Source organism: Pogoniulus pusillus, chromosome 6 (genome assembly GCF_015220805.1).
Source record: "Pogoniulus pusillus isolate bPogPus1 chromosome 6, bPogPus1.pri, whole genome shotgun sequence".
In the NCBI taxonomy this organism is placed as follows: Eukaryota; Metazoa; Chordata; class Aves; order Piciformes; family Lybiidae; genus Pogoniulus; species Pogoniulus pusillus.
This window is the reverse complement of record NC_087269.1, coordinates 18998589-19025642: the sequence shown is the minus strand read 5'-3', so window position 1 is coordinate 19025642 and position 27054 is coordinate 18998589. Positions and strand designations below refer to the sequence as shown.

Below are 27054 nucleotides of genomic sequence, written 5' to 3'. Positions count from 1 at the left end.
GCAACCATCCCTGTTACACAGCATGAGCTGTGGACAGCCCCTTCTCGTGCAGGCAGACCTTGGGCAGCCTTCAGAAGACTCCCCAACTGGGTCTTCCTGTGGAGTTCCATGCCTCTCTCTTCCCAACACAAACAACCCTGTATGTGCTCCTTCACACAGCCCAAAGATGTGGTGCCTCCTCATGCTGCTGTGCTCCCAAGGAATTGCTTTTTCAGCAGGATTCACTACACCCTCCACTCTGAATTCAGACACAAGCAACCGCAGGAAGACTCGCAACCCTGAATGCTTCATGAACGTTGTAAGTTGCGTCACCTTCTCTACCTTTCTTTGTTAATTGTCTCTCATAGTACCACTACCACTACACCATCACTAACTGTTCCTGTCAGGACTAAGAAAGGATCTTAAGAAAGGTCCCTTCCACATTCCGCATTTCCCCAACTTGTCTGTACCAGAAGTACTTACACTAGAGTCACCACTGCAACAAAGGCAAACCCTGACTGTCAGGGACAGACAACACTCACACGAGTCACACTGCATAAGGACAGACACTTAACACTGCAAAGGAGAGTGCCGGCTGCTACTTTTGGCTCCAAAGCAGGACAACTCCTTGGAACCTCCTGAATTTTGACCCCAGCAACAGTAGACAGCCCTGGACTGTGGCCAGAGCACAGAATACATGCTCCAGTCTATACCAAACTGAATGAAAGCCCTTCACTGCCTGTGTGTAGAGTAAATTCCAATAGATAAATGATGAACACGAGGTTGAGCCATGCCTCCTGACGATGTTTGCGAGCACCACCTTTCTCACCTAAGGTATTTCAGGCTGCTGAACAAAGAAGGGAACAGTCCGAACCTGGTGAGAGGGCAGAGATCACTCCAGCACAGTGAGAGAACAGGCCTAGAAGAAATCTGAGTATTCCTCTTCAGAGGGAAGAATTCCTTTGCAGTGGAGACACAGGCTGGCTTCTAGTGTCAACAGAAGCAAAGTCCTCTCCCTCTGTAGAAACCTGCTTGCTCAGTGCAGTAGCAAGGGAGGACGAATACCTTCTTCAAAATGTAGATTCTTACAACACAAAGTAATCCAAGGCTTGGATTGAATCACCAAGGATTTCCTCACAATACGTGAAGAATTAGGTGTAGGTGGTCTTCTGAGTTCCTCAGTCACAAGAGCCCCACCCCTGTTTGCCTTGCCTACCTGGCTTGCCTAATAACGCTTTGGCAAGGAAGGATTCATTACAGCACAAAATTCACAGCTTTTCACAGAATCACAGAATGTCAGGGGATGGAAGGGACTTTGAAAGATCATCTAGTCCAGCCCCCATGCCAGAGCAGGATCTCCTGTACTAGATCACATAGGAATGTGTCCAGGCAGGTTTTTAATATCTCCAGAGAGGGAGACTCCACAACCAGCCCTGGGCAGCCTGTTCCAGTGCTCTGTCACCCTCACAATGACAAAATTCTTCCTTATGTTTACATGAAACTTCCTATGCCTCAGCTTCCACCCATTGCCACTGAGCAGAGTCTGGATCCATTCTCCTGGCACTCACACTTCACATATTTATAAACATTAATGAGGTCACCTCTCAGTCTCCTCTTCTCCAAGCTAAAGAGCCCCATCTCCCTCAGTCCCTCCTCATAAGAGGTGTTCCATTCCCTTAATCATCTTTGTGGTGAGATGCTGGACTCTCTCAAGCAGCTCCATGTCCCTCTTGAACTGGGGGGCCCAGAACTGGGCACAGTACTTCAGAAGCAGCCTCACCAGGACAGAGTAGTTGGGCAGGAGAACCTCTCTTTACCTGTTAGTCACATCCCTATTAATACATCCCAGAACAGCATTAGCCCTCCTGGCCACAAGAGCACACTGCTGGCTCATGGTCAACCTTCCATCAACTAGGACCCCCAGATCCTTTTCCCCTATGCTGCCTTCCAACAGGTCAGTCCCCATGGTCTTATACAGATAATGCTGCTCATTTTAATCCGTAGAAAGGCATGATCTCTGCTGCCCTTGCAAAACATGACAAGTCATCTCCCAAAAAGTCACTCCATAAAGTTTGACTTCCTTCCTTAATATGGGGTCGCATACCACACAACTACTACCTAAGTAGGTATGAAGACTTCTGATACTTCATTTTACAAGACCTGTAATATTTATTCCAGGCCATAAATCCTGGGGATAGAGTCTTTGCATTACCATCACAGAACAGCTCATGTCCACACTGCTTAGTTTGGTTTCCCTCCAGAACAGGACAACTCGATGTTAACCAGCTCTCCTTTTCTCCTTTCCCACAGAGTGAAATTATCAGATATCATGGATTCCCCAGTGAGGAATATGAAGTTACCACAGAGGATGGATACATTCTTGCTGTTTTCAGAATTCCTGCTGGGAGAAACAGCCAAAATACAGGTGTGACACAGTTATAGGGCATAAGAAAGCACTGAGATTCAACTCTCACACTGTGGCCGTTTGAGCTGATCCTCTAGCTCAGACATAGTGGAGAGATGAACATTCCAGGGATAGGCCACATAAATGGCAACAATAGATAAATTAATATAATTTCATTGGAGCATCAAGAACTTAATGTCTAGAAGCACAGCTTGTTCTACCCCTTCTCCCGCTGGCTTCTGCTGCTGCAGCTTCGCCTATCTTCCCCGGCTGCTGTTTTGGCTACTGCTGCTTCTGCTGCTTCGCCGCCTCTTGACCCCTCCCCCATCTCCCTTAGAAGCCAGCGGGAGAAGGTGAGTTGAGCCAGTTTGCAGAGGTAAAAGCTATCCAACTTGCCCTTGACGTGGCTGAACATGAGAACTGGCCCATGCTTTACCTCTATACTGATTCATGGATGGTGGCTAATGCCTTATGGAGTTGGCTAAAGGACTGGAAAAGAAATAATTGGCAACGGAAAGGAAAGCCAATTTGGGCTGCTGACTTATGGCAGGACATTGCTACCCGTCTAGAGAAAATCCCTGTAAGAGTACGACACATAGACGCTCACATACCCAAAAGTAAAGATACTGAGGAACATCAGCACAACCATCAGGCAGATTTAGCTGCCAAGGTGCTTCAAACCGATGTAAATTGTGATTTGGATTTAGATTGGGAACACCGAGGTGAGCTGTTCTTAGCCTGGTGAGCCCATGATTCCTCAGGACATCAAGGCAGAGATGCTACCTTCCAATGGGCAGGGGACAGAGCAATCAACATCTCCATGGACGCTATAACACAAGTTATACATGACTGTGATATCTGTGCTGCTATTAAACAAGCCAAGCGTCTGAAGCCCTTGTGGTATGGTGAGCGATGGGCAAAGTACAAATACGGTGAAGCGTGGCAGATCGATTACATCTCTCTACCTCGTTCTTGGACTGGAAAGCAATATGTGCTGACCATGGTGGAAGCAAGCACCGGATGGCTGGAAACCTATCCAGTTTCCCGTGCCACTGCACGTAACACCATTTTGGGCTTGGAAAGACAAATCCTGTGGTGACATGGCACTCCAGAAAGAATTGAATCAGATAATGGTACCCACTTTAAAAACAATCTCATGCAATCTTGGGCCAAAGAGCACGGCTAGAGGATCAGCTCAAACGGCCACACACATGACTCCCTGATCTTTCCACTTTACACATCCACACCTTTTCAACTCGGCCAAGATTTTGGCCTGAATTCTGAACCCACCCAAAGTCCACACATTCAGTGTCTCTGTCCTTATTCCACACTTTCCTAAAAATTTTGTCATAGCTCAGATTTTTTCCCTCACGTGGTCTGTGGGAGGTTTTGGTAGAGTGTATCTGGGGGGTTGGCATTTACACCATTAGTAATACACATTTAAAACAGAAGCCTGACAACAAAGCTTCTCAAGTTGGGCATGTTAATACTAATTCCCAGTCTTCTGAAGGACAAAGATATCCTTGAGAAAGGTGCCAAGTAATCAGGTCACCAGTGAAAAGCAAATTAACCTCTTCTGTTTCATTGCATTTTCTGAATGGAGTTAAAATTTCTACCTGGAACTTGAGGTACTTTGGATACTGTTACCTTCTTTATTACTCACTGTTAGAACTACAGAATAATTGATTTTTGATGCCTCTTCCTATTTGGATCTTCTCCTTTGGAGATCATCCAGACCAGATGCACTCTTAAAGTAAGGTTAACCAAAACCACTCTGGTGAGACCTCACCTGGAGTGTTGCATCCAGTTCTGGAGCCCCTATTACAAGAGGGATGTGAACATGCTGGAGCGTGTCCAGAGAAGAATCATAAAGGGCTGGAGCACTTCTGTGAGAATAGACTGAAAGAGTTGGGGCTGTTCAGTCTGGAGAAGAGGAGGCTCTGAGGTGATCTTCTTGTGGCCTTCCAGTATCTGAAGGGGGCCTACAAAAATGCTGGAGAGGGACTTTCTAGGGTATCAGGTAGTGACAGGACTAGGAGGAATGGAGCAAAGCTGGAGGTGGGGAGATACAGACTGGATGTGAAGAGGAAGTTCTTCAGCATGAGAGTGGTGAGAGGCTGGAATAGGTTGCCCAGGGAGGTGGTTGAGACCAGGCTGGATGGGGCTCTGGCCAGCCTGATCTAGGGTAGGGTGTGACTGCTCAAGGCAGGGGGGTTTGAACTAGATAATCCTTGTGCTCCCTTCCACCCTGACTGATTCTATGATTCTATGAAAATGACCCTCTCAGCCCTATTCAGTTGGTTAGTGAATAGACCTAAGTGTAGATATGCTTATTTGGATTAATTAGGCTTTGTTTTCCATGCACATTTATGCCTTCAGCATTTTTCAGCTGTGGGTAGATGGTTTCAGTATAGGGACCGGTAGCTTGGCTTTCTAGTGCAAGAGGAGGTGGGGACAGCCCTCCTCATTAAATTCTTTATTTGTCAATCCTGTCATGAAAAGCCTTTGAAATGTCAGAAAGTGGCTCCTGATTGCATGGAAAAAAAATCCTTCAGGTTTCTCAGACTAATCTCTGCAGTGACTATTTTATATTCTATATATTTAGAATATATAATCTACTAAGAACTTCTTGAAGAAGGAAAGATTTAATATCTGTCACAGTCTTAACTCTGTACTCCATTCTCAAATACACCTTAACTACTACTCCAACATAAGACTACTTTCATCTTTTCCAGGTCAAAAGCCTGTAGTCTTCCTACAGCACGCTTTTCTTGGAGATGCTACCCACTGGATTTCTAACTTGCCCAACAACAGCTTGGGCTTCCTCCTTGCAGATGCTGGTTATGATGTCTGGATCGGAAATAGCCGAGGGAACACTTGGTCTACAAAACACAAGACCCTTAAACCCTGCCAGAAAGAGTTCTGGCAGTTCAGGTACTGTGTGTAGGGGGAAGAATTACTCAAGACAGAAACTCTGAGGGGACTAGATAGCTTCAGCCTGATGGTTTTTACCTAAACCAGCATCATAATGATCTTGGAGGTCTCTTCCAACCTGGTTGATTCTATGATTCTATGATTCTACGATAACAGGTCTATACCAATCAAGAGGAGTAAAGAACTAAACAAATTAAAATCCTCACTACTACTCACAGTCAGGAACATTGGCTGGGGAAGAGATTTCAGATACTAGGAATAAAACGGGATGCTGAGTAAAGGGGAGATAATAATGTGCGAGGGAGAGCAAGAAATTCAGCTGGAACAGGCTGAGCAGCCTCACCGAGAAATCTATGATCTCTCACAGTTGAACTCAACCAAGAGAGAAACGTGTTTTGTAACCCAGGCTAGTGAAAGCACTGATTAAATTCGGGTTCCCAAAGGCTGCAGCTAACAGGTGAAACCGGCACCTCCTCCACAGACAGCCCAAGGCATCTGGCAGCCTGGCAGTACAGCTGTGTCCCTCTACCCCCTTCCTCAACACAAGCAGCAATGCTGTCCTGCAATCAAAGCGTGCAATGGGTCCTGCCTAATGTGACAAACAAGACTGACATTCAGTAACTCGCATTGTGAAAGCCAAATTATCTGTTGCTAGCTCTTTATGTTTCTCCTCTGTAGCTTTGATGAAATGGGTAAATACGATATCCCAGCAGAGCTGTATTTCATCATGAATAAAACTGGACAAAAGGATGTATACTACATTGGTCACTCGGAAGGCACAACAGCAGGTAACAATGCCAAAGACACTCACAGTTCACAACCATTCATGCTCCTCCCTGGTCAGTAGCTGGGACTCCTCATTGAATCAGTTGTTCTTCTTCCTTGTGGAGAGCCAGAAAACTTAGAAGTGCCTCTTGAGTAGAGATTTGAAAAACATGGAAAAGTCTTCTAAAAAAGCTTTAATTATCTTAATAAGCAAAGAAACCTTATAGCAGATCCAGATATGCTTGAACATGAAAGTGATTGTTACTGGGTACTTCAAGTACCAGCACTGGCTATCTTTCCTAAAGTGCCAGCATCAGGAATTTTAATTAAGCTCATCTTTTGCACTGAGACATACAATTATTTTCCTTATGAACAGGCAAGAAAACCTAAAAAGATAAACCAGCACACATAATACATAATTGCAAATAAAAGAAGGATAAACAATTTCAATGTTACTAAGTGACAGCAGCAATCTTATGATTTAAAACATTGTCCATAAGTAGTTACAACAGCCACATTATCATTTAAAAGCTTATTGCCAGAGACAGAAAATCAGGAAAGAAAAAAATATGAATAATTTATTTTCTCTGAGTGCTAGCATTTAGCATTAATTCATTTCATGGCCTTTAAATGCAATTAACTGATTTTTTTTTTTTTTTGCATCAGTTGGAAGTTCCTGATGTTTACAGATTATGTTTAAGGTTCGTGAATACACATACATTAGAAATGAGCAACCACCAGCTCATTGATGTAAGCAACCAAGAAAGAAAAAGAGAAGGAGATGTGCAAAAATCCTGGGTTGTCACAGCTCCAGACCTTTGCTTTCTTTTTCTCTCAAAAGAGCATTTAAAGACCCACATGGCAAAGCAAATTAACCATCTAGGCTTTCTTCAGCTGTCTGTGATGCAAACCATCACATGAAAACACTCAAAGCTCCCAGTATCCAGGTTATTATTCTCCAGTTTCATGGAAGCATAAACATGCACAGACATTTAAAGATTATAATCTGAAAAACTCATTTTTTATGAGAAGTTTCTGATCTTTAGAGAGAATTGATTTTATCACAAAAACCCCTTTGACACATTGCCTGCTAAAACTGTTCTGATAAAGACAAGACCCAGACGATCTCAGAATGAACTTTGCCTCCCAAATAAATTTCATTTCCAAAATTATCTTCAACATTTGCCATAGGTAAAACATGCTGCACACAGCCAGGCATGGACAACAGACAATGGGCTGCAAAGCTAGCCTGACTTCTTGTTTGCTACCTACTGCTTATTTATTTGGTTGTTTGTTTGGTGGAAGATTTGCTTGCTAACTCATGCTGTCTCTTCTGTGTTTGCAGGCTTCATAGCATTTTCTACGTACCCTGAGTTAGCTAAACGGGTGAAACTGTTCCTTGCTCTGGGGCCAGTAATGGTATGCTCACATGCTACAAGCCCTTTGGTTAAGATAGCAAAAGTTCCTGAACCACTGATCAGGGTATGTCAATTTTCCCACTAAGAAGCCCAATCTCTGATTTTGTAGAGTACTCTCAATCTGAGATGAAATGTTTCCTGACAGGTAATATCACAGGATCATAGGACATTAGGGGTTGGAAGGGACCCAAAGAAATCATCAAGTCCAACCCCCCTGCCAGAGCAGGACAATACTATCTAACACAGATCACAGAGGAACACATCCAGACAGGCCTTGAGAGTCTCCAGAGAATGAAACTCTACAGAGCTTGAAATGAATCAAATTCTCTTGAAAAATCTCTTCCAAACACTATGAGGAAAATACTGGAGATATAAGGCTTGTAGCAGCAGGCCCCAGTAAAGCAGGAGACTTGTGAAACTCAGTTTTGCCTTGCTGTTGACTAGCATTCTGCTGACGTCATGCAGTAGGAATTAAACCAGAGCTGTGATAACAGCCATGACGATCTCTGAGACGTCAGAAATGAGTGAGCACTGAGGTCTCTGCATTAGAAATGGAAGCATAGAAATGGAAGGATGACTGCCTCCAGAATTGATGCCAGTAATAAGAAGGAAGAGTATGTGATGCATTATGGGGAAGGTGCTTTGAGGGGTTGGGGGGGCAAGCTGTTTCAGCTATCTCTGAATGCTGAGTTAGGGGGCTAGGCTGTTAGTAACAGTTCCTTGCATATAGTGCTCCTGTGGCAAGAAAAAAAAATATTACCCTTTTCTCTTCTCTCAGTTAACACTTGGCTGCAAAGGAGCCTTTCACCAGATTGGATTTCTGAAAGGACCTGTGACACAGTTATGTACAAGCCTGGATAAGCTGTGTGGCTATATTCTCAATTACATAGCTGGAGGCAATATAAAAAACCTGAATACGGTAAGTTTGTGCAAGAATGCTGACTCAAAGCAGAACTAAAGGGATCTGGGCAGTTACACTTGTGCATTCTACCCTTACCTAGAAAATGGCATGCCTTTAAGTGTACATAAACCATGATGTAGTTCTCAGCAGACCAAAGGGATGCCAGAACACTGTGTGGTGCAAACAGTGCCAAACAAGACTAGAGCTGATGATGGATGGGACCAACAGCAAGGCACAAATCCAGGAAGCAAGGACTACAAAAATGCAACCAGAAGAAAAGGCCATTGGCTCTGTAAGCTAGCATCTTTAGCACCAGGAGTAAAGTGGAGCAAAAAACAAACATTCAAAAAACATATACATGCCTACGAGCTTGGTGGGAGGTGAGGAATCTGCTTTCAAAGGACAGGAAGGTTGTTTCCTACTGTTGCTGAACCACAGGATCCCACAGCAGTACTATCTTCATGTATCAGACTCACTTTCATGGAGAAAGTATGCAGATGTTTACTATTAATGAGCTATTCCTAACTTTGCTTCTCAGTTTTCTGTCTGGTATTCATCCTATTCAAATAAGGGTTTAGCACAGCAGTATGTTGTTTAGGTTCTTCACAACTTCATGCTGTCACAGCACTGGATCACTGCCATCATAATGCTTCTGCTTTCTCTCCAGAGCCGAATAGATACATACGTAGGACATTCACCTGCTGGAACGTCAGTACAAAACGTTATTCATTGGCATCAGGTACAAATGCCCACTGATGTATGGCATTTACTGCTGAATTTTATGCACCCATCTGCCTACAGGGAAGTCCAGAGGCAGGGGGTCTGGGAAACTGCCCATCACATCTTATCCCAGGCTGCTGTGAGCACCTGCCACTGAGAGAGCACTGCTTCCTCTGGCTCACCACACCATTAACTGAATTGCCCCTTTGGTACCAGACGCTGAGATTTCCCCAGGGCACTTCAGGCCTCTCTGGGTGTTGAGCTCTAATGGCTTCCAGCCTTTGCTTTTTAAGACATCTGCCTTGAAAGCTGCCAAAGGGAACACAAGCAGCACCCAGGCACTTGGCAGGGAGTAGAATAGTGGAAACCTGAGCAGCCAAGAGATGAAACAGGCAAGAAATGATGCAGGTTAAAGCTTTTCTCCCAGAGGGTTAATTGCAGCCTGGATCACCTCCCAAAGCCAGTTAATCACACAAGGGCTTCTGCTGGCACAATGGCAAAGTGGGGAACTGCCTTACACTGTTATAGTATGAGCCAAGCAACACTGCTGTAGGGGGATGTCCCCAATAGCCTTTCTTTTCCAAACCCCTTTCAGTCACTCTTGCCACTGTCCAGATCCTGGATTCCAATTCTCTGAAGGTTGGTTTCTACTAGCAAACTGGCAAACCTGATCTTCTGCCTATGGTCTGAATTAGACCAGGGCAAGACAGCTCCAGCCAAGAAACACATCACTGTCCAGGCACAGCTGCTGATCTACATACATCCTAGAGGCAGAGTCTCAATTTCTGTAAACAGTTAATATGGTCTAGAATATAGGTGTGTCCCTGCAGACTCCCCTGACAGTAATTCTCTGCAGTCATTCCCACCAGATGTACCTTCCCAGAGCCTGGAAATGGGAACAAACCATTGACAATAACTGGCTTTACAGCCTGTTTTGACAGGCTTTGACTAACAGTCAGGTGGCTACAAAACAAGCAGGACAGAAGAAAACAAATGCAATACAACAAGCAGATGTCCAGCATATTCCCAGATAGCAGAAGACTTGCAGCCAAACTAACAAACACTAGTTTTCTCACACTTTGTATTACATACAACCACTCACAAGTGAAATCACTTGTCAGGTTTGTGCAAAACCTAAAATAAAATGGCAAAAATCCCCAAACACTAACCAAACAACAACAATAACAAAATCCCAATGTGCATTAACTCTTCACTGACCAGTCCTGCAAGTTATATACCTCGTCTTCTAGACGACAGACTGAAGAAGGTTAATGCCTTATGTCTAATGTTCTACTCAAAAACTACTGTCAGAGCACAATTTATCTATAGCCAAACTCTTTCAAATAGAGAGCATCTGGAAATGTCACCACTACTGTATGCAGCCCACACAAAATTGACATGCGAAAGACATGATGTGTAAGAAGAGATATTGTATTACATTAGACAAGTAATAGCTGATATTATAGGCATTCAGGTCATTGTTCCATGTGGCAACTGAACTCAACTGTCTCTCACGAGTAGGGAACATCAAATTCAGCTAACTCGGATAGTCAAGCAAAATTTTAACAGTAAAACATACCAAGGGTGGTGGCTGAGGATCAGGAGAGAAAGTTAGTGGGAGGAAAGGTGATGGAGCCACCCCTCCCCCTATAATCCATCCTCAGTAGCCCTGAGGATGAGGCAGGAGTAACTCACAATCCACCTTTACTTCAACTGCAGGCCAGAAAGAGCCATCTGCACTGGGCTTCTTGGTTTCTCAACCCCTACATTCTATCTGTTCTTTTAACAGCTAGCGTATACAGACCAATTTCGTGCTTATGACTATGGCTCTAAGGAAAACATGAAGAAATACAACCAGGTAAGTAAATATGATTTCCCCATCCTTGGGTTCTGGCAAAACTAAGAACAGAAGAAAAATACATCATAGCACCTTGAGAGCTAGAGCGAGGGAGTGGCCTGAGATGTTTCACCTGAGTCTGAGGCTCAGATGTATAAAATCCATTCACAGACAAGGCATAGACAGATTCCTTGCAGACAGCTAACAGAAACGTGGCTTGCTTCCCTTACTGACACAGGGACTTGGCCAAAGACATGTCAGTTTACTACCATTCCCTAAAAGCTAAGAACCATATCAAGGTTCTAGGATGATGATTATAGAGCTCTTCACTTCCCCAAAAATCCCTACAGTCCACCCAGCAGTTAAGGGAAGAAACAAATTTCACAGCTACAGTGATATCTCCAACTGGCTGACAATCATTTCATTTTTAGCCAGCACATTTCAGTTAGCATCCTGTGCTTTTCTTTGGAGACAGCAAAGCTCCAGAGATAGAATAATTTGTTTCTACCCACAAACACTGTCTCAAAAACTTTCTGGAGTCAAATTACAAAGAATCAAAGTCGTTTCTTACCACTTGAGTCCCCTTAACAACTAAGACCAGTAATTGCACTCTGTGCTGCAAGAACATTTAAAGATCTTTCCATCTTAAATATACACATTAATGAGCTCCACAATCCTTATGTGATAAGCACAGACACTGTTCTTTCCATATACAAACCTCCAAAGGGCACAAGCAAGTGCCAAACTGCAGAACAACTCTTAGGATGGCATTAGAGAAAGGCACAGGAACAGAACAGATCCTTCCCTTTTACCACCAACAGAGAACTGGGTTAAGGAAACAGATCCTAAAATGGTGAGCTCCATCCTTACTGTTTTACTGTGCAAAGGGGAATGAGAGGTGCTTGCAGAGAACCCTTTCTCTAAACACAGTTTCTGAGACAGCAACATTCACTCAGCTCTCTTCTTTTTCTTACAGTCTACTCCTCCTGAGTACAAGATAGAGAAGATAATCATACCAACTGCTGTTTGGAGTGGTGGAGATGACAAATTTGCAGACCCAAAAGACATGGCAAAGCTACTTCCCAGGATTTCTAATCTTATTTACCATGATCATTTTCCTGGATGGGGACATCTTGATTTCATCTGGGGCCTTGATGCAACAGAGAAAATGTATAGCAAAATCTTTGAACTAATGAAAAAATACTTGTGAAACCACATGGAAAGTGTTCAATCACCTGGTAAAAATTTCCAGCATTTCTGTTTGGCAGTAAGTGGGGAGAGGTAAACACACAAATACACGTAATGGATAGCAGTACAGGTACTTATCTGCACTTGTTCCTTGGTTCCTCACAAGATCAAGGTTTTCTGTGGTGTGACTGCTGTCTTCCTGAGAAATCTGAAGTGTGTAACAACTCTGTCGTTCCCGTGTTTGTCTCACGTACCCCACAGAGGCATTCCTATGCCAAATTTGTCTTCACAAGAAGACTCAAGAGTGGAATTTGCTCATTTCTCTGTTGAAGTAAGACTGACCTCTGTTTACATTAAACCATTTATCCACTTGACAGAGTACTTGGCTTCTGAGTTTTTTCTCTTTTTCACTCATTTACCAACTCTGTCAACACAACCAAGAGATCTTCAGATAGAAGAAACTGAATAGGTAATAGATGACTTCCAAACATCAATGAATCCAACCTCAGAAGAAAAACATAGAAATATTCTCCTGCCCTACCATGTCTACACATCACCCAGAGGTTTGTTGATGCACGCTAAAATGCCCATCATCGAAGAACGTAGATGGCAGCTGAGGAATGAGGAAATGCAGATCCATCAGACAAGCTAAGTGTGATGGTTTGGTGTTCCCCACCTCTCCCTCCCCACCCCCCACCCCCCCACACACACACTTTAGAAATCACCCAGACTAGACTCAGCCAGCTCTGGAAATTGAATGAAGCTTATATTTACAGCTTAGCACAATATACAAGCAGATATTTACAGTATATACAGTTATATACAGAAATGTAAAAGGTAATACAGAAACACAACTCCCCTCCTAGAAACCTGAGTCCCCAGGAGGGACTCCCAACCACCCTTTCACCTTCCCCCTACTCCTCTCAACCTTACCCCAGTCCCAGGGAAGAATAGAGGTTTGGCCAGGGGGTTAGGAAGCAAAGTGGATTAGTCAAAAAACTGGAGGGTGAGGTTAGTGAGTAAGATGCAGTTCAGAGCTCACCAGCAGCAGAAGACACCGACCCGTTGCAATTGGATGGCAATAAAGTACATTGAGCACCTGTGTCAACTAAAGCCCTGTATTTCCAAACTCTTGAACTGCCAGGCCACCTAATGAATACATTCCAATAGATTCAGTTCTCTCCACTATCCCTTTCCTCCTCCTGGCTGGAGGCAGGGCACCCCTAATGCTGAACATGGCATGTAGGGTGTACACAATGATTGGTGTTGTTGTGAGAGGAACTGCAACTGTTGGAACAATTGCAGTTGCTCTCGGGAGCTGAAGAAGTGACAGCTACTTTCCTGGCATTGTTGCCTCTGTTTCTGCCACTCTGCAGTTCCCTGACTCTCTTTGAAAGAGCTGAAGTAGGTTTACCATCCCACTTGTTCATGTTCTCACCTTATGTGTCACGCAGAAGTATCCACAGTGACGCACGTGATTGCTGCTGTTTGGGTGGAATTTGTCTCCTCCTGGGCTGAAATTGCCTTGCAGGAGGTGGGCGTCTGTTCCTGACGGCAGAAACATGCACCCATTCAGATGATGCAGGAATGGTATCCTTTACCAGATTGGAAACGTTTCTGAGATCTTCTTTCAGTTCTTTCATGCCATTCCTAATGCTATTGTTAATGACATTGTCAATGCTGTCTTTCATCTCTGCACCTAGAGTTTTTATGGCAGAGACTAGGCCAGAATGTGACAAGCTGTCCTCTATCTGCCCAAGCTGATATTCACCAACAGTGAATTCACCAACAGTGAAAGACCTTCCATTATCACTCCTTGATAAAAACCTGCTAGCCAAGATGTTAGCATAGGATGAATAATATTACTGGTAAAAGACTCAGTGACATTAAAACCAATCTAGCCAAGGCTGAAATCCCCTCAACTTCAAAAAAATGGATGTAAGTTTAGCTTTGATCTTTTTCAAAATGAGATTAAACAAAAGGTAACCAATTTGTGCCTTGATCCAATTATAAACAAGAAAAGAGAAGACAGGCCACACAGTAGCCCCCACTAAGTAAAATAGCTTTATTCTGATTCCCAGAGTTAATCATCAATCACTCAAAATCAATTTGCCCCAAGTTGGAGTGCCAAAATGAAAGGATGTGATGGTTTGGGCGTTCCCTGCCCCCCCCCCCCCCCCCCCCACTTTTGGAAATCACCCAGACTAGACTCAGCCAGCTCTGGAAATATGAATGAAGCTTATATTTACAGCTTAGCAGAATATACAAGCAGATAGTTACAGTATATACAGTTATAGACAGAAATATACAAGCTAAAAGGTAATACAGAAACACAACAGCCCTCCCAGAAACCTGAGTCCCTAGGAGGGGCTCTCAACCACCCCTGCACCTTCCCCCTGCCCCTCTCAACCTTATCCCAGTCCCAAGGAAGAATGGAGGTTTGGCCAGAGGGGTTAGGAAGCAAAGTGGATTAGTCAAAAAAAAAAAAAAAATGGAGGGTGAGGTTAGAGAGTAAGATACAGTTCAGAGCTCAACAGCAGCAGAAATGAGAGACTCCCTTATCTATGTTTTGCTTTTTGTTTTTAACATCTCAGCAAGCCTAAGAGCAAAGTAGACATCACCATTGTTTTCCTTTCACAGCCTGTAATCTAGTTCTTCTCACCAAAACATTCTAGCCTGCTTCAAACTAGCACACTAAGCAATACAGATTCCACCCTGTGAATTATTCTTGAGATTGGCAATTAACTTGTTGCAAGCACTCTGAGATATCATAAATCATAAACTTGACATTTATGCAATTTCTAAAGCATGGGAAAGCAGTCAGCTGTTTTCTCTTCCTGGCCATTAGCCCAAAGAGATAGCAGGTTAATTGTCCATGCAAGTGCCTCACACCTCACCTACCAGCTGATATGCTAGGTAAATGTCTGTCCACAGGTTGCACACAAAATATTCTTTATTACAAGCTCAGACAGAGCAGCTTTGTTTCTGTGTGGAGCCTCAGCTCACACTGACCATCTAAAAGCCTTTGTAGTTGGAATTAGCATTCAGCAGAACAATTACACTGGAAAATATATCTGTGTTCTGCAGCTCTGGAAAAACAGTGACCTGTCTGTGCAGCCATTGGCAGTGCTGATCACAGTATCTAGCTTTTGAACTTAGCTTACATGATATAACCAAAACTGTCAACAGGAAAGCAAGATGCAGCAGCATTTGAAGGGAGATCACTCTTTATTGCAGCATTATTAAATAACAAAGCACCAGGCCACATTAATATACTGCTTACCACTGCAGGTTTTCTTCTGCCTTTGCCCAAACAAGAGAAGACTCATGAATTTATTTCAGCTTTGGTATGTGGGTCCTCTGCTGCATGCACCACTTTGAAAAGCATGCCACCCTGTGCAGCCCCACGGCAAGGGTACGTCTGGGTCTCATCACCAGCATTTCATGTACTCTTTTTTTTTCCTTTACTGCACTGTTTATACTAGAAAAGTAGTCAAGAGACTTTTTTTTCTACCTTGCCCAAAAGATTTTTTTTTCCTCAATCCATTAAAGCAACACAGGAGTTGTTGGTTTTTGTTTTTTTTGTTGGTTTTTTTTTTTTTTTTTTTTTTGTGATCTCTAACAACTCCCTAGAGGTATTGAGATATTTAAGGCTAGGTTGGATGAGGCCTTGAGTAACCTGTTCTAGAGGGAGGTGTCCCTCCTCATGGCGAGGGGTTGGAACTGTGTGATCTTTGAGATACCTAACCCAAACCATTCTGTGATTCTATGATTCTGTAACTCAAGGGATCTCTTTTTGCTGTTTCTTATATGAAGATAATGTTTTATTTGTAGTCACATAGTGAGAAATGTGTGAAACTTGTGGCATGGATGGAAGGAGGAAATGCTAAACTGAGACCCATTTTCCCAGTCACTCCCACCGTAGGAAGAGAAGAGAAGTACCCAGAGGAAGAGTACCAGACTTTGCATAAATTAAATGTGGCATATTCTGCATCTGTCAAATGTACCCTGTACAGAACAAGTAACACACACTCTAAAGAATACTTTATTTTTCCATTGACTGCCAATCATCACAGGAACCATTCAGACTTCCAGAAACAGTCTAGTTAACTTTCAAAATCCACTGTTTGTGCAAGTCAAGCGATAAAACTGGGGAAGCAGATGAGAAGGGCAATACTTTGAATGCTATCATAATCACTCACAGCTTAGCAAAACCAGACAAACTCCTTTCAGCCCTCATGGCCCTGGGGCTACTGATGAGTCTCACATAAAATAAATGTAAAAGGTTAACCAGATTGAGGGCAATGGACGGAGGTAGAATGAAGAAGGATTTTTTGCACCATGTGGAAGGATGACCACATGGTAAGACAGGAGCAGCAGGAACCAAGGTGGTGCAACCAGGCAAGGGGACAAAAGAGAGAGAGAGAGAGAGGGAGAGAGAGAGAGAGAGAAAGAAAGAAAGAAAGAAAGAAAGAAAGAAAGAAGGAAAGAAGGAAAGAAGGAAAGAAGGAAAGAAGGAAAGAAGGAAAGAAGGAAAGAAGGAAAGAAGGAAAGAAGGAAAGAAGGAAAGAAGGAAAGAAGGAAAGAAGGAAAGAAGGAAAGAAGGAAAGAAGGAAAGAAGGAAAGAAGGAAAGAAGGAAAGAAGGAAAGAAGGAAAGAAGGAAAGAAGGAAAGAAGGAAAGAAGGAAAGAAGGAAAGAAAGAAAGAAAGAAAGAAAGAAAGAAAGAAAGAAAGAAAGAAAGAAAGAAAGAAAGAAAGAAAGAAAGAAAGAAAGAAAGAAAGAAAGAAAGAAAGAGTTTCTCTGTTTTTATAGGGGGGTAGACAGGAAATGGGAGTGGGCTAACCATTACACCTGGGGTCAGGTTCAGACCCACCCCCAGACAGGAGTCAGGAGGACCTGGGGTAAGGTTCAAGACCACCCCCCAAGAGAGTTAACCCTTTACAATAGTCAAGTCTGCAGCAAGGAATGGCTAGATTTAAACCAAGTGTTTATCAAATCACAGTCCTCAACCTTCTGCAGGACTCTTGCTGCTGTGTAAGATGGATTGTCTGATGAGGTTACTTTTTGCATGCTCAAGAGTCTTTGATGACTAGGAATTTTTCCTTAGCATGTCTTCAATGTTGTGGAATTGCAGTCTTCTTGCTATATCTAAGGGAGTCTCCCCATCCTGAAATAAACAGATGAAATATATTACAATATGATAGACACGGATGCAGTGTTTTCCTGGCTAAGTTTCACTATCACAGCCTTGCTCTAATACTGAAGCCAGAAATAGATTCCTACCCTCCAGCAGTGACAACCATTCTATTGTTTCCCAGGGCTAAGATCCAAAGTCAGTGCAGACCTAAGCTATGAGATGATTTCAAGAGCAACTTGGGCATATATCATTTATCTCAACTCAGTAATGCAGACATTCATGAGTCAGTATTTATTTGGACACTTGAGTTTTTTTGATGACAGACTTAGCATCTCTCAGAAGAAGGGTGTCCAGTGGCACAAAACAAGGAAGGCTCTTGTCGCTCCCCTGCAAGCTGCATCTTGGAAACAACTGTAACATAGCTATGAACTAAGAAGAGGTACCATACAGATAGCTAAGAGATCTATCAATGCAGTGGACTGTGGTAGAAATTCAGCACTGAAGGACTTTCAAGTTGCTCTTGCCAAGAAAGACAACAAAGCAGAAGTTGCTTTACACCCCACAGCACACAAGACTGCTGCCAGGAAGCTGTGCACCCTTATTTTTGCTAGACTGCTGCACACCACCTAACTGCTGCACACACAACATTCTAGTTCACCATCATGATAAAAAAATACAGTTATCCATCTCAACCTCTTACCTGATTCTTTACAGAGGAGTCTGCATGAGCTTCAAGCAGTAGAGGAATGATTGTCTGGTTTTTCATTTCACAAGCATAGTGGAGGGCTGTGCTACCAGACTGAAGGGAATGAGAAGCAGGTCAGATTTAGCTCTATTACTTCTTTAGTAGACTTTAGGCAAGCACAACTGCAACCTTGCATAGATACAGAATTCTACAGATCAGCACATTCTGAAGACCAAGAGAAGACACAGGGTCTAGTACCCTTTTTTGCCCACAAATCTGCTCAATTCTGAGAACTCATAAATTATGATAAACTCAGATATTATACATCACTACACTCTTTATAGAATCATATATTTAATATTAAAGTATCCCAGCCCAGCTGGCCTGATGTTTCTTAATAGGCATCAGTTAGAAAGGGACAATTAGCTGATGAGTGGAGAATTGTATCTCCACCCATTAGTCACAAAACTATTGCCTAAGCACCAAGGGGAAACACTGAATCCTCCTGGTATATCACAGTCACTCCAGTGTTCAATCCTGCTCTGACAGCAGAACTATGTTTCCTGTAGAAGGTTTCAAAGTCTGGTTTTGGCATAGTTGCACACATGCAAACCACATTGGTATTGGTATAAACCCACTTACAAAGTCTGCAGCATTAACATCCACCCCGGCTCTAAGCAACATCTTGATCAGATTTTCATTCTGTTTAGTCTTTGAGACCTGTTTGGTGCATGGGAAAGAGTAACACAGTAAGACAGATCATTTGCATATAGTACTAAGTAGATTTTGGCTAAATACTGTTTGTTTGTTTGTTTTCTGAAAGGGAAGCCTGGCTTCTGTAAATGTCAGGCTGATGCAGTAGCTGTAGTCACAGTGGAAGTCCCTGTTTCCCTTGTTATTCTCCAATGCTCCTTGCTCTAAAGAAAAAACAGTCCATATTCTGTACAGGTTCATGGCCTGAAATACTGCCCCGAGAAAGGTGATAAGGGGAAACAGACAGGTGTAGGGTCTTTCCAGCTTTCATCCAGACTCACCATGAGAAGATATCCAATAAGCATAACTGGCATGAGGATTATGATGAGCACATAGTCAAGGAAAGTAAACCGTTTTCTTACAGCATAATGCAGACAGGTGCGGTCCTTCTAAACACAAAACTCTGCTTAGTACCACATTCAGTGAGCTGATTGCATTTGGTTAATGTTGACACTACTGAGACCACTTTATATTTCACAAGCTTTCTTTTACCTAATAGAAATATTTCTCTGATTCTCAAGCAGAAACAGACACACACATTTTGTTTCCTTCAAGTAGGAGCACATTTAACATATACAGACTCATGGGAATCGGGCTACACATACATAAAGGATGTGGGATTCAAAGGATTTCATGTGTATGCCTGCAAACTTGGACATGGCTGCAGAGAGCAAGAGGGCATAGCAGATGTCTCATGTGGCCACTACTGCTGCCCAGTGTGTTAAGTCAGCAGGAAGAATCCCCTCCCTGCCCCCCCCCCTCCCCCCCCCCCAGCTCTTCTTATAGATGGGGCAAAGACATACAAGAATTTATGGCACCTCTTCTGGTACATGTGAGAAACATAGGGAGTAGAAACACTGCCAGCAGGTCCTAGTGAGGAGAAAGTTTTTAAAAATGCTTGAATGCTGAGTGTACCAACGCAATCACAGGGCAGAGATGTACTCCTACATGCTAAATAACACTTGTGCTAAACCTCCTACGCATTGTCAAAGTGGAGCTTGATGATCTAGGTTACAGTATTAAACTGGAGCCCAAAATATGCAAAAAGGCCTCTCTGTGACATCCTCTGCTCCCCATTCTCACTCCTTAGCACCACAGTCGAGCTCTGTGCTCAAAAGCATGATTCCATCTGTGAAGGTGAAGCAGAGAAGCGTTTAAGAAAGCTAGGCATGCAAATCTAACACAAAACCACACTTCCTCATCACCTTAGGGAACACATCCTGCTGTGCAAGGCAGGTAGGTTTTTTAAAATAGAGGACTGAGGAAGAACAAATGAAAAGTTTCCCCTCTTGCCACCCACTGTGCTATTGTGTATATACTGCTACGACAGTATTCTGTAGCACGACAAAAACAGATCTGCAGAGGAAATAAGGCAGGTTTTCAGAGTCAGTCTGTCCTCAGGGATGCATTTTTAGAGCTAGACAGGCTCTCCTTAAGACCTTCCTTTTACCCAGGGTGAAGAAAAAGGCAGAGCGAAAGAAAGGTTAGAGAAAGGACAGATTGAGGCTGGAGAGAAAGGTGAATGCAGTGTGGTGTGTTGGTAAGCAGACAGAACCCAGTGAGGGCCAAGGGATGGAATGTAGTACCACTTAAGGGGGCACATGAACAGAGAGAAATTCAGGTTGGCAGAGTTTATTAACTTGTGTGTATGGCAAGTTAGGAAACTAAATGGGGAGATAAAGAGAAACACATACACATTCTGAACTGTGATTGGGGGTTATATTTATGCCTCAGGTTTAGCTGTTCTTGGCAGAGTCCCTAGACACACATTCCAACAACCTGAAAGAATCCAACGCACTGAAAGAACAAGTTGCTGCAAAGGAGGAGTTGGTGGCCACTTACCTTGTTTCTGATGTTGACATCAGCATTTCTTTTTAGAAGATAGCTAACTATCCTGTTGTTTCCCTGCTTACATGCACAAATCAAGGGAGTGTCTCCACCAAAGCTGTCCTGGATGTTCAGATAGTTGCTGTTGCCCTCCAAAAGTATCTGAACTTCATTGAAATCGTTATTATAAGCCGCCTGACAAATGGGCTGATGGGAGAAGATAAAATTTATCAGTACATATTTCACTAGGACATCCGTGCTTCCCATTCTGATTCACTACTTGCACAACCTAAAGACGGTACCAAGCGCTTCTGACAGACGTTGCAGCTCTTGGTGACTTCCAGCAGGTGGTGGTAAGAGATACTCTGGCAGCTGCCAAACGGCAGCTATCAGCCTGAGTCACAGCTCTTGCATAATGGAATGAACTTTCTGTGAATTTTGGATAATGCATCTATAATCCAAGAAAAAAAAATCTGCTTCATCTGCAACCATTCAAAAGCAGCTTCTGATCTGGTAGGAGCTGGCCGCTGTGTTAAGCAGCAAGTGCTGACAAGCCTGCGCCTCTCTAAGTTTACAACAGGCTTTACCTTTGGCTGAGCACCGATACATAAGAAGTACATCTGCCTCATTAGTTCCCAGAGCAGAAACGTACTTTAGGAGAAAGTTGAAAAAAACAGCCCCCCACAACGTTTCTTTTCTAGAGTTTGAAGTTTAACTTCGTGTGTGAAAAATCATAGGATCATTGAATGTCAGGGGCTGGAAGAGACCTTGAACAGTCATCCGGTCCAGCCCTCGTGCCAGAGCAGGGCCACCTAAAGTAGATCACACTGGAATGCATCCAGATGGTTCTTGAATATCTCCAGAGAGAGAGACTCCACAACCTCCCAGGGCAGCCTGTTCCAGTGCTCTGTCACCCTCACAGTGAAGAAATTCTTCCTCAGGTTCACATGGAACTTCCTATGCCTCAGCTTCCACCCATTGCCCCTTGTCCTGTCACTGGGCACCACTGAGAAGAGGCTGGCTCCATCCTCCTGGCGCTCACCCTGCACGTATTTATAAGCATTAATGAGGTCATCCCTTAGTCTCTTCCTCTCCAAGCTAAAATGCCTCAGCTCCCTCAGTCTCTCCTCATAAGGAAGATGTTCAACTCCCTTAATCATTTTTATGGCTCTGTGCTGGACTCTCTCGAGCAGCTCCCTGTCCTTCTTGAACTGGGGGGCCCAGAACTGGACATGATACTCCAGATGAGGCTTCACCAGAGCAGAGTATAGGGGAAGGAGAACCTCTCTCAACCTACTAAACCACACCCCTCCTAATACACCCCAGAATGGCATTTGCCTTCCTGGCCACCAGAGCTCATGGCCATCCTTCCATCCACCAGGACTCCCAAATGCTTCTCCCCTTCACTGCTCTCCAGCAGGTCAGTCCCCAGCCTATACTGATATGTGGGATTTTTCTTTTCCAGGTGCACAACTCCACACTTGCCCCTGTGGAACTTCATCAAATTTCTCCCTGCCCAGATCTCCTGCCTGTCTAAGTCTCTCTGAATGGCAGCACAACTCTGTGGTGTGTCAGCCACTCCACCCAGCTTGGTGTCATTAGCAAACTTACTGACCGTGCACTCCATGCCCTCATCTAGGTCACTGATGAATACGTTGAATAATACTGGTCCCAGTACTGACCCCTGAGGGAGTCCACTAGTTACAGGCCTCCAGCTAAACTCTGTCCCACTGACCACAACTCTCTGACTTCTTCCCTTTAATCAATTCCCAATCCACCTCAGCACTCGATCATCCAGACCACGCCTCCTCGGTTTAGCTATGAGGATGCTGTGGGAGACAGAGTCAAATGCTTTACTGAAATCAAGGTAAAGCATGTCCACTGCTCTTCCATCATCTATCCACCTAGTTACATCCTCATAGAAGGTTATCAGGTTGGTCAAACATGACTTCCCCTTTGTAAAACCATGCTGACTGCTCCCAACAACCTTCTTGTCCTTGATATGGCTAAGCACAGTGCTGAGGATAAGCTGCTCCATTATCTTTCCAGGGACAGATGTGAGGCTGATGGGTCTATAGTTACCTGGGTCCTCCTTCTTACCCTTTTTGGAGATTGGAGTGACATTTGCCCTCCTCCAATCCCCAGGCACCTCTCCTGTCCACCATGACTTACCAAAGATGATGGAGAGTGGTCTGGCAATGACCTCCACCAGCTCCTTCAGCACTTGCAGGTGCATGCCACCAAAATAATGCATACCTGAAAAATACAGCTCAGATCCTACTTGGCTTTTGAGAACTGCTTGCTGCTGAAGACCTCCTCAGTATTTCCACACACTCTTGACCTAAGTTGCAAGTCCTTCTCTCTCCAGTAAGAACTCAGACTAAGAAGAGGCTGAGAATCACAGGAGTACTGTAAATTTCTAACGGTCTAATACAGGCAGAAAAGAACACTGGAAAGTGTAGCAGACTGGTACCATTGTAAGTTCTCCAGTCAAAATGAGAATAGGTTTCTTCCATTCCTTCTAACTGTGCCAAATTCTCCTGGCAATGTAGGACAGACAGGAGAAACTGTACAGTTTCCTTTGTTAAAGATGCACTGACAACTGGAGTACAGACATCAAATCTATGGTTTCTCTTTTAGGCATGTGTAAGAAACAAAGTCTGGTGCTCCCACAACAGAAAACACTGAAGAAAGCATTAGTGGGAAGCAACCCTATATTTCTGAGGGTGATGGCAACCCAGGACACAGAGTGGCTACTCTCACCTACATGCCCTTTATTCATAAACCCCAGTGTCCTGGCTGCCTCAGAGAAATTACAGCTGATCCAGCCCATCTCCACAATGTGTCAAGGCAGACCTGGTACACGATTCTGTCCAACTAAGAGAAGCAAAGAGCAGATTCTGGGAACTGGGAAAGAGAGTTTCAAGACTAGATAACCCAATGACTGACTGACGATCTTGCAATTCATGTGTGCAACAGAAAATTTACTAAGCATTTTTAAAGCAAAACCTCTCTAGTTAGATTAGAATGTCTCTTTCCACAATACTTCAAGACCTTCAGGAGAGGATTTCACTGTTTAGCATCTGAGGCTTCAGGAAAGGTGAGAATTAGTCCTAGGACAAGCAAGGGTTTTCATGGCTGAGATCACTCAGTACAAGGCTACCTGATAAAGGGTGCAAGAGAAGTAAAAATCTTGCACTGTCAGAAAGAAGGACAATGCTTCTACACAACTGTTTGGGGGTTTTATTTATTTATTTATTAATCAGGGGTGGCACATGTGACTGAAATTAAGACCTCAGAGATACCACATCTGACTCGGTCTACTTGTTTTCAGAGCTTCCTGCACCTCCCTAAGCAGCAATAAACCACAAATTATTTAGCAAGTTCTACCACTTGTGAAATAAAGGTTAAAGGCACAGCACAAAGGGCAAAGCATTCAGCCAACAGAGAGGAGGCTAAGGTAAAGCTGGTCTTGTAACTGGGAGAGCAATTCCAGATTATAATTGCTTCCTCCTCCTAGTACTACAGGGTATTGCCTAAATTGCATCAGTGCTTTGCAGCTGTTTAGTCAAAAAGGAGTAATTTCATAATGTCCAGGTATCCTGATCCAATCCATTGTCTCTTCCTGTGTAACTGAATTAATCCAAAGGCATGCTACCATCTAAACAAGAAAGTCCAACTCATATTTGTGATGCTGAGGAACATGCCAGTATCCAAGCCATTCTCCACAGAAAAGGCAGTCTTTACTTTCTTATTTGCACCTCTCTGGATTTCTATCCTGTATAAGTGAACCACATTTGCCAAAAAACCCCAATATATCTCACTCAAAAAATTTAAAGGAGGAGAGCTAACATATGTGAAAATATTAGCTAAACAGCACAGAAGGTATGGACAGCATTTGATCATTCTCTAAACATCACTTTAATTAAGTTAGATGACACTGTTTCCTTGTACAATACCATTTCAGAGTAGCAGATGTGGAGAGAGGCAACAAATCCCTTCAGAATAAAAGACTGCAGTCTACTTGGCCCATCATCTTAAGCTCTCTTATGAAGATTCAAGCCCTCTATCATATGGAAAGCAGAGAAGATACTTGATTTCATGGAATACCCTTTCAAAAACAAAAAGGTGGCTTTCAGCACAAAGAAAAGTAAAATTTTAAAGGACCAGCTATGTAATGCTGTCTCTGGAAGAAAGCAGCAGCAGTGCAATGAGCTGTATTCGCAGTTAAAAAGGGCTCAGTGTACAAATGGAAATGTTATGAAATAATGGATAAGTTCAGGTAACACTTATAAAATCCAGGGGTATGCAAAATGGAAGATGGTTTGGGAACAAATCCATACAGTTATGAGCTAGTAAGAGATCACATTCTTAAAATAACTGGGGAGTGGGCACGGGGGCAATGTTTCGTTAGGCACTAGCTGTATTATCTGCATTCAGCATAAGACAAAGAGTTGTCTGCAGTTTGCAAAGTTGTCCACTGTTTGTACCATGCTCAGAACCGTTCTGATCTCAATGCAGACTACCAAAATAATGTTGAACACCTTCCTGCTGTGAAGTCATCATCACGCATTACTCTGCTCCCACAAACAGTACTTCTATCAAATTGTAACAGCCAAAGGACACAATTCCAAAGGAAACAAACAAACAAAAAACCACCAAAAAATCCCACCATGAATCTGTACAAATCTGTGTATGGGAGGCTGCGATGGGAAACCAAACCCAGTGAGATCTCTATCTTCAGTAGCTTCAGTTACTCTGCAGAAAATGGTCACATACCTCTGAATAAAGTATCCCCATGCCTATTCTTCACTGCTTGAGTTCGTTCTTGTTCACCAGCCCAACAAGTTAGCCTCACTTTAAATGTTCTTGAGCTTGTTTGATTCTGATTAATATTTAACTTAAAAGTATCTGTCTTTCTTAAGCTACATTTCTTTTAAGCGCTTTCTACTTGGTAGCACGAAACAATTGTCTTTGGAAACCCAACCCAGGAAGGCAAATGTGAGAACAGCAGGTTAGGGAAGACTGACAGAACAAGTTACAACAAAGAAGCATTTTCCTTTGTCACTTCTGCCGTAACAGCCTCCGGTTGCCTAAAAAGGAAAGTAGCAAAACAGGCTGAGGAGGGGAGGAGGGAACAGGAGAGAAGGTTTCACAATAGAAAAAAAAGGAGGGTGAATAAGAAGGAAAAAACATAAAAGTGGGAAGGTGGGGCAGGAAACTTAACTAACTGAATAGTAGGTAGCTTGACACCAAGACACTTCTGACTAAAATTCTTTCCAAGCTTTCTGAAAGAACACCTCAAGGCACTCTACTAGGAAAAGGGAAGCAGTCTTCCCAGCCCAGCCCTCACCCTCCACCCCCTCCCACCCAAATTAATATGATTTATGTTTACCCTGCTGATTTTGTATGTTAATTGCATTAGAGTTTTCCTGGGAAGAGAACTACTGGTGATGTCTTCATGCCTTTTGCCTGTTTGTGGCTCTCAGGATATGAGGCTAATAGTATCTGTGTACTAAACTCAGCATTTTTTTGATTAGGGCATGCTTATCTCAAGTGTCTCCAGACACCCCATGTGCTGGTTTGAAGCTAGCTAGAATGTTTAGGTGAGAAGAACTAGATTACAGGCTGTGAAAAAGAAACAAGGGTGATGTCTACTTCACTCATAGGCTTGCTGAGATTTATATGAACAAGAGTATAAACATAGATAAGGCAGTTCAAGCACTGCCTGGGCTTTGAGCTGCATTTCTCTCTAACCTCACCCTCCATCTCTCCAATTAATCCACTTGCTTCCTGATTCCCCCTGGCCAACCCTCCATTCTTCCTTGGGGCACAAGGCAATGTCTGGGGTAAGGTAGAGGGGGTAGGGAGAAGGTGGAAGAGTAGTTGGGATCCCCTCCTGGGGACTCAGGTTTCTGGGAGGGCTGTTGTGTTTCTATATTACCTTTCACCTTGTATATTTCTGTATATAACTATATACAGTGTAAATATCTGCTTGTGTGCTGTGCTAAACTGTAAATAATAAGCTTCGTTCAATTTCCAGAGCCGGCTGAGTCTAGTCTGGGAGATTTACAAAGTAGGGAGGGGGGGGCAGGTAACACCCAAATCACTGCACCCCAAAATATACTTTCCTTTTATAGTTTAAATTCACCTTTCCTGTATTTCAAGCCTATTTAAAAACAAACTCTAACTCTGACAGTAGTTGTTTACCAGAAGAAAATTAGGTTGAAGTGTAATAGAAAAATACACTACACCTACTTGTGATAACCCTCATAAGGATCCTCCCAACAGATAGATTATTCAGCTTGCAGTGAGTATTCTGTTGGACTAAAGACAAGAGTGAGTAACATCTCAAAAACAAAAAGGTGTTCCCTACCGGTATTTCTTCACATCCAGCTGCTAAGGAATGAACATCCTCCCACATCAACCGGCCAGGCTGTTGGAATTGTAAACTACAACTTGTTGAAATTTCAAAGTACTCAATGTAACTCCATATGTAATTCTA

General features: G+C 43.3%; 2 protein-coding genes across 3 annotated transcripts in view; one reads left to right on the top strand and one right to left on the bottom strand.

Annotated features, from left to right (window-relative positions):
* The first annotated feature begins 166 nt into the window (after positions 1 to 166).
* LOC135176489 (lysosomal acid lipase/cholesteryl ester hydrolase-like) lies at positions 167 to 12524 on the top strand. The gene is made up of 9 exons (XM_064145626.1): positions 167 to 298; positions 2290 to 2404; positions 5119 to 5317; positions 5996 to 6105; positions 7428 to 7564; positions 8279 to 8419; positions 9069 to 9140; positions 10911 to 10979; positions 11935 to 12524. The coding sequence occupies exons 1-9, from the start codon at positions 167 to 169 to the stop codon at positions 12166 to 12168; spliced, it is 1209 nt and encodes a 402-aa protein (XP_064001696.1). The 3' UTR covers positions 12169 to 12524.
* Positions 12525 to 16835: 4311 nt separating this feature from the next.
* ANKRD22 (ankyrin repeat domain 22) overlaps positions 16836 to 27054 on the bottom strand; it is a 28229-nt gene continuing 18010 nt past the window's right edge. Inside the window, exons 2-6 of one of the 2 annotated variants that reach the window (XM_064144750.1) lie at positions 20565 to 20756; positions 19004 to 19111; positions 18612 to 18689; positions 17985 to 18083; positions 16836 to 17314 (exon numbers count right to left, since the gene is read on the bottom strand). In XM_064144750.1, coding sequence (XP_064000820.1) covers positions 17237 to 17314; positions 17985 to 18083; positions 18612 to 18689; positions 19004 to 19111; positions 20565 to 20756 — 555 coding nt within the window. In that variant the 3' untranslated portion in view covers positions 16836 to 17236. Of the gene's footprint in view, positions 17315 to 17984; positions 18084 to 18611; positions 18690 to 19003; positions 19112 to 20564; positions 21456 to 27054 lie in introns of those variants that run through there. The other variant, XM_064144749.1, reaches the window with a different exon arrangement.